The sequence below is a fragment of the Lathyrus oleraceus genome, chromosome 3 (assembly GCF_024323335.1).
Source record: "Lathyrus oleraceus cultivar Zhongwan6 chromosome 3, CAAS_Psat_ZW6_1.0, whole genome shotgun sequence".
In the NCBI taxonomy this organism is placed as follows: domain Eukaryota; kingdom Viridiplantae; phylum Streptophyta; class Magnoliopsida; order Fabales; family Fabaceae; genus Lathyrus; species Lathyrus oleraceus.
Window position 1 is genome coordinate 152,129,067 of NC_066581.1, and position 7,845 is coordinate 152,136,911.

The 7,845-nt window shown below is 38.5% G+C and overlaps 1 protein-coding gene across 1 annotated transcript; it reads left to right on the forward strand.

Moving 5' to 3' along the window:
- The first annotated feature begins 1,025 nt into the window (after positions 1-1,025).
- On the forward strand, positions 1,026-2,633 carry LOC127130153 (uncharacterized). The gene is made up of 3 exons (XM_051059218.1): positions 1,026-1,455; positions 1,543-2,069; positions 2,121-2,633. The coding sequence occupies exons 1-3, from the start codon at positions 1,026-1,028 to the stop codon at positions 2,631-2,633; spliced, it is 1,470 nt and encodes a 489-aa protein (XP_050915175.1).
- Positions 2,634-7,845: the final 5,212 nt, after the last annotated feature.

Sequence of the window (7,845 nt, forward strand, 5' to 3'; positions counted from 1 at the left end):
CTAGTTCCTCAAGTTGATCCTCCAGTTAACATTAATACACCTAATGATGTTCCAAACAACAATCCTTGTCCTCATGTTTTTGAGATAGACGACCAACACAATGCATTCTTAAGCCCAAGGGATGCTTCTTAGGATGACGCCTTCGGTTCAGCAACCAACGAGGTGGAGAGGAAGGTGAAGGCTATCGAGGAAAAGCTCAAGGCAATGGGGAACACTGATGTTTTGGGCCTTGATGTGGCAGAAATGTGCTCAGTACCTAGGGTCATCATTCCAGTCAAGTTCAAAGTTCCGGACTTTGAAAAATATAAGGGAAATAGCGACCCTAGGACGCACATTAAGGCATACTGCCGAAAGATGGCTGCCTATTTCAGCGATGATCAACTTTTAATGCATTTTTTCCAGGATTCCCTTAGCGGGGCATCTTTGGATTGGTGCATGCAACTTGAGGGCAACCATATTCACACATGGAGGGAAATGGTTGAGGCATTCCTCAAGCACTATCAGTATAACACTAATATGGCACCTAATCGCACGCAGTTGTAAAATATGACTCAGAGGTCTAAGGAGTCCTTCAAAGAGTATGCCCAACGGTGGAGGGAATTAGTTGCTAGGGTATAACTCCCATTGCTAGAAATAGAATTGGTAGACATGTTTATGGGAAACCTGCAAGGTCCATACCTTGATAGAATGGAAGGGAGAACCTCTTCGGGCTTTTCCGACCTGGTGTTAGCCGGTGAAAGGATAGAAAATATGATTAAAATGGGAAAGATCCAGAACTCTGCCAATACTTCTAGTGCATCGAAGAAACCTTTTGTTCCCTACGGTAAAAACGAGAAGGCAAGAGCAATGCCGCCTCCATCATTCGAACAAGAAATCCCACTTATCCACAAGTAGTCGCCATAGCTCCCGTCCAACAAGGTCAACAACAACCATTTGCAATTCATGTTCAAACTTAATAACAACAATGGTATCAACAACAACCGCAACGTCAACAACCACAATATCAACAACAACAACAACAAAGGATGCGAAGGCCCGATAGAAGATTTGACACAGTTCTCATGCCTTATAGCCATATTCTACCATATTTATTGAGGGGATCACTTGTACAACTAAGGGAGTTAGGACCCCCACCAGCGATTCTTCCTCCCGGTTATGATGCAAATGCCTGCTATGAATTTCATTCTGGCGCTCCTGGGCATTCGATTAAGAATTGTAAAGCATTAAAGTATAAGGTTCAAGATCTTATTGATTATAAGGCAATCACGTTCGCCTCCAAGGGGCCAAATGTAAACAATAACTCGATGCCCCCTCACAACAATGCATCCGTGAATATGATGGAAGCTGAGAATGGAAGGAGATTGATGTCCTGTGTGGATGAGTTAAAAACACCACTCATCGAGATCAAGAATGCTTTAATGAGGGATAATGCATTTTCCATTTGTAGTAATGACTGTAAACACTATCTGATTAACCCATAACAGTGTAGGACGTTGAAGTCTGCCATACAACAATTAATACACCAAGGGATCTTGGTGGTAGACTACCCGTCCACAAAAGAAGATGTGTCTACCCTCGAGATACCATACGACGAAGTCCCCCCTCTACAAATTCCATATGACTTCTCTCAGTTAACTCTGTTAATAAATCATGTTACTCCGATCATAATAACGGTTCCCACACCATTCCCGTATGTTGAGACCAAGGCAGTCCAATGGGTGTATGACACCTCAGTCTACATTCATGGCCAAAAAATTCAAGAAGAACCGTGGAAGTCTAGTGATCCAATGATCAATATCACTGACACTGGTGGAATTACAAGAAGTGGAAGGATATTTGCACCGACACTCACTCCAATTGGAACTATCAATCCTTCAACTTCAGACAAAGGCAAACAAATTGATGGCGCTAATCAAAGACAAGACCCTGCACCTTCTAATGAAGTAGACGAGTTCTTATGCATCATCAAGAAGAGCGATTATCGAGTAGTTGATCAGCTTAACCAGACATCCTCGAAGATCTCAATGTTGTCTTTATTAATGTGCTCGGAGGCCCATAGGGATGCTTTGGTAAAATTTCTGAGGACAGCTCACGTACCGCAAGAGATCTCTGTTTGTTAGTTTGAAGGAGTAGTTAACAATATTGCTACTAGCTTAAGCTTGGGTTTTAGTGATGAAGAGCTTCTTGCCGAGGGGAGGAATCATAACAAGGCTCTCCATATTTCTATTGAGTGTATGGACACAGTCCTATCAAGAGTTTTGGTAGACATTGGGTTTTTCCTCAATGTGATGCCTAAGAGCTCCTTTGCTAAACTAACTGTTGAAGGACTCGTAATGAAGTCGAGTGAGCTTATAGTAAGAACATTTGATGGGACTAGAAGGAATGTAATCGGTGAGGTGAATTTGCCTATGAAGATTGGTCCTCATACTTTCCTTATCACTTTCTTTGTAATGGACATCTATCCAGCCTACAGTTGTCTGCTTGGGAGGCCTTGGATCCATTCAGCTGGTGTAGTCACTTCAATGCTCCACCAAAAATTGAAATTCTTAGCTGATGATAAACTAGTTGTTGTCGAGGGTGAGGAGGATATTGTGGTAAGTCACCTCGCATCTTTCCGATACATTGAAGGATAAGGGGAGATGGGGGAAATCCCATTCCAATCATTTGAAGTTATCAATATTGAAATGGTTTGCCCAGCAAGGGATGAATCAAAAGATGCTGAATCTCCAATGGCATCTCTTAAAGACGCCCTGACAATTATAAAGGATGGACACCCCCAAGGATGGGGAAGATTGCTTGAACTTCCTGCCAACAAGGACCGTACCAGTTTAGGTTACAACTCCCAGAATTTGAAGAAGCCCGCGCCGATAGCTACAAGGGGATCAGTGTTCCCGCTATCCGAAAACTTCTCAAGTGTTGGTTACCTTGATGACAACCGTATATGTACCGTAAAAGAAGAAGAAGAAAATGCTGGGCTGATCTTCACAAAGACTGATGGAAAGGGTGCCACCAAATGGACCGAGATTAAAATACCTAAAGTGACCTTGATTGAAATGTAATTCCCAATGTTGTTTTCCTTCCTTTTTATCAAAAGAACTCATGTCAAGCCCAAGGCATGGGGGAATCATTTGCAGGGCCTCATCAAATTTCCTTATTAATCATTAATGAAAAAGGTTCATGTTCGCAATCAATTATGAGATCATTGCCTTTCATTTATTTATTTCACCTTTTTCAAAATGGCATTTTTTTTATAAAAAAATCTTCAAATCATCCTTTCTTTCATACCAATAAAAGCGTGGACCTTAAATCATGCAGATCATCCTCGACAACCACCAATGACAATTCTGCTACAGTCTCATACGACTTTGACAACCTGATTAATCAAGCCGATGAAGAGTGTGAGGAAGAGGACGAACTCCCAAAAGAATTGACAAGGCTGCTCAAGCAGGAGGAAAAAGTCATCCAGCCGCACGAAGAATCAGTGGAAGTGATTAACCTTGGGACAGATGAGGAAGCGAAAGAAGTCTGAGTCGACTCCACTCTATAAGACGAGGTGAAGGCAAAATTGATTGAGCTCTTGAAGGAATACAAAGACATGTTTGCATGGTCATACCAAGATATGCCTGGCCTCGATACTGACATTATGGTCCACCATCTACCCCTTAAAGAAGAATGCCCTCCAGTAAAGCAAAAGCTACGAAGGACCCATTCCGACATGGCTATGAAAATCAAGGAGGAGGTACAAAAGCAACTCAACGCCGGCTTCCTAGCGGTCTCCAATTATCCTTAATGGATAGCTAACATTATGCTTGTACCTAAGAAGGATGGCAAAGTAAGAATGTGCATAGATTATAGAGATCTAAATAGAGCAAGTCCCAAAGATGACTTTTCACTACCACAAATTGACGTGCTAGTAGATAATACCGCTCAGTTCTCTGTTTTCTCTTTTATAGATGGTTTCTCCGATTATAACCAGACCCGCATGGCTCAAGAAGATATGGAGAAAACCACTTTTATAACACCATGTGGCACCTTCTGCTACAAGGTGATGCCTTTTGGATTGAAGAACACCGGCGCCACATACCAACGAGCCATGGTGTCGCACCTCGAAAAAATGGGGATACGACTTCAAAGCGAAGCGCGATCGCACGCTCGCAATGATGGACTGAACAGAGTCGCCACCGAACTTTATTTATTCCTAAAAATGAAAGGGGAAATATCGATAAAACCCAAGATAAAAGAAAGGATAAGATATGGTCATCGCAACCAATATCAGGGTTCGGGAGTCGATTACGCAAGGGGAAGGTATTAGCACCCCTCACGTCCGTTGTACTCAACGGGAACCATTAGGTCAGTTGTGTGCGTTAGTGTTAGTTTAAAATGTTAGGCTTTTCAAGTTTATTAGGTGGGAAAGAAAGAATAGAAGAGAGAAGAAATGTTTTTGGATTTTTGACGAAGGACTAAACCTAAGTTTTTTATTAGTGGGCCTGACAAGATTTACGAATCCTGCTCCTACGTATCTCAAAAGAGAAATCAAGGCTTACGTAGTTTTGGGTAGAAAAATGTTTGTTTGTTGGTCGATTTTAGAGAAAGCTATATTGTATTAATCGAAGAAAACATTGTCTTACCCAAAACAGATAAGGAGTGGACGCATACCACACATCGAACGGATTTATAAATCTACATTCGGAAAAAGCGTCATTTATCTTTACTCAACAATCGTGGCCGAAACATTGTTTTGTATCGCTTAAGACAATATATCTTTCATTTATGAAAAAGGTTCTTTGATTAGTCGCACGACGGCGAGAAAAGATTTTGATTAGTTGGATGTATTTTGAGTGATGGCGAGAACTTAGATGAGCATGATATACATCTCGAATCCTAGCCTCAGGAGTGCACGATATACACCATGTTCCATTTCCATCTTTATTGAAAGAGGTTAAGATAGGAATTAAGTATTTTGGAATTTGATTGAGAAAGGGTTTGAAGAAACCGCATTGACAATTTTAGGCGATGGCGAGAGTTAAGATTGGCGAGGCATACGTCTCGAATCTTAACCTCAGGAGTGCATGGTATACACCATGTTCCATTTCCACCTTTATTGAGAAAGTGTTTAAATAAGAATTAGGTATTTTGAGTTTTGTTGTGAAAATGACTTGACCTAGATCAAGTATTGATGGACGTTTAAGAGAAATTTGGATAAGTGTTTGAGAGAGAACAAAGTGGATGAATTTGGATGATGGCGAGAGCTAGGATTGGCGAGATATACATCTCGAATCCTAGTCTCAGGAGTGCGCGGTATACACCACGTTCCATTTCCACCTTATTGAAAAGGTCTTAACTATAAATTAATATTTTTTGAGTTTTTATCAGAAAAAAAGTGGCTTGACGTTGAATCAAGCGTTTGATGAAGGTTTTTGAAAGAAATGGAATAGAATGGGAAAAAAGAAATGAATTGATTTGTTTTTTTGAGAAAATACTCGACGTTGGATCGAGTCATATTTTAGTATTTTTGGAAATGGTTGATTTTATTCTTGTGTTAGTATCTAACTAAACAGTCAAACAACATAAAGAAATAAAACAGTACAAAATTATTACACATCGGGGGAGTGGGGTACATCTTGTTAAAATGGGAATTCAAAAATCATGAAATAATTAAATCGGGCCCAAACAACAAATAATGCAATGCATGAGTGTAAGTGCAAGAGAACCGGCTCATTGTAAGAAAGCCCAAGAGTAAGCTATGTGAGGTTGATGACGATGCTTAAAAGCAATCGACTTACAAGGGTATGAAAATGGGCTCGACATTGAATCGAGAAAAGTGTGATTTTAATAGTTTAAAATGGTTTTGAATGGATGATGAAATTAAAAGAAAACAAATATGTGTTATTAAATGTTAATGAAACTATGAGTACGGGAGAGATTATACTAAAACATAAACATGGAAAAAATGAATGCTAAAAGAAAAAAAATGTCGTATGTGGGTATTGAACCCACTCCACTAAAGACCTAAAAACTACCCTCTCCCCACTAGGCTATTTATAATTAGTTATTATTTACAACAACCATTTGAGTATATAAACCAGAAAGGATTGGAACAAAAATATTAAAAATAAAAAAGCTAAAATAATAATAAAAGATCTGTTGGATTACCCAAAAGAAACCCAGCCGCCTGGCTGTTGGGTTCTTCAATGGCATATGAATTGAAAATGTAAAACCATTTATTAACTAAAACTTAGGAAGTTTAAACATAAAAAAAAATAATGGTTTCCAAAACTTATTCTGTTTAAAATAAATTAAAAAAAGGAAATAAGGAAACAAAGCAAAAGACACTTCCGTCTCTCCGTCTCTCACAATCTCATGAACTCTCTCTCACGACCTCAAACCCCCCGATTTTTCTCTCTCGTTCTCAAAATCGCTCATCCTTGCTCACTCAAACCAGATGCTCAACAATGTTAAACAAAAAGGGCGTAAATCCACGGTTTCAAAGAGACATCAAGCGGGAATCTCACCTTTGGCGACGACGACGAATCAGGTGAGCTCGAATCTTCCTCCTCCTCTCTTCCAATACTGGTTTTTGCTTTGATTTTTGGGATTAGGGTTTTTCCTTTTTGAAACTTTTTTTCGCCCCTCTCACTGATTCTCTTCCCACTATTTATGTTCTGCTGATTAGGGTTTCAAATGGTGTCTTTGGTGTTCAAAGGAGCATCCCTGCAAATTACTTTGGATGTACTCAGAAACGAATTGCCCTGTTTAATGCTAAACCCGAAAATGATATTTTGAGCTCGTGCTTTCTTCTTCATTTTTGTCTCTATTCCATTTTGGGATATTTTGAAATCTTAACAGCTTTGACTAATTAATTTGTGTTTTTTTTGTGTGTTGTATTGTCATGAAGGTTCTATTTTGTGAATTTGAAAATTGGATGTAACAAATGAGAATCCGCTGTAATTTCGGGAATTGCCCAAGGTTGTAGCAGCTTTGAAATGTGAATGTGTTGGTTTGAATTTTGCATTTCGTTTCAAACATTGTAATCAAAGGTCCGTGAAATGAAGCAATGGCTTTGGTTTGAATGAGTCATGGTTTGTAATTAGGATGCTTTTACTTGGTGAAATATGGTTTACTGTTGTAAAAATGGACGTGCATTTGGGAGAAACATGTATGTATGAATATGGTTTTGGAAATGCTTGAAAGCTAAATATTGTTCAATGTTATGAAATGTCTGTATGTGCTATTTTGGTTTGAGATGAACTATGGATGGAAGATGGATCATGTTTGGTTATAAAATGGATATGGATTTTTAGGAATAATCCGAGACTAATCAAAATGTCAATTAAAAATCAAAAAAGCCAAATAAAACCAATTAAAATCAACTTAATCTATAATTTGCTAAAATTACTTTGATGTCAAATTCTAACATTTATTTGGATATTAAAAATCAATTAGAATTTGAATCATTAGTAAAAATACAATTAAGATTAAATTGAAATTTGGAATTAGACTTAATTTGAAATTAAAATTGAAAAAATAAAAAAGAGTCAAATATTTAGAATCCATTTCATAATCAAACCACACCATGATCAAAAAAACTAGATAATGACCAATATTTATCGAAAATATATGGATTTGGGAATGGATGGTTGCCTTTGGTCATGAATGTATGCAAATGAACTTTAGGCCAAGTGCCAAATAAAAATGAAAAAATGAAAAAAATTCAGGACCAAAATCGGGGTATGACACATGGTCACTCTCTTTCATGATATGATCCATAAAGAGATTGAGGTTTACGTTGATGACATGATAGCCAAGTCTCAAACCGAAGAAGAACACCTTGTAAATCTATAAAAG

Bases quoted from the DNA above. Each gene is read 5' to 3' on its own strand.
- LOC127130153 (XM_051059218.1), top strand. From the start codon at position 1,026: ATGCGAAGGCCCGATAGAAGATTTGACACAGTTCTCATGCCTTATAGC. The intron at 1,456-1,542 runs GTAAACACTATC...TCTTGGTGGTAG, and splicing joins TTCCATTTGTAGTAATGACT to ACTACCCGTCCACAAAAGAA. The intron at 2,070-2,120 runs GTAAAATTTCTG...TCTGTTTGTTAG, and splicing joins AGGCCCATAGGGATGCTTTG to TTTGAAGGAGTAGTTAACAA.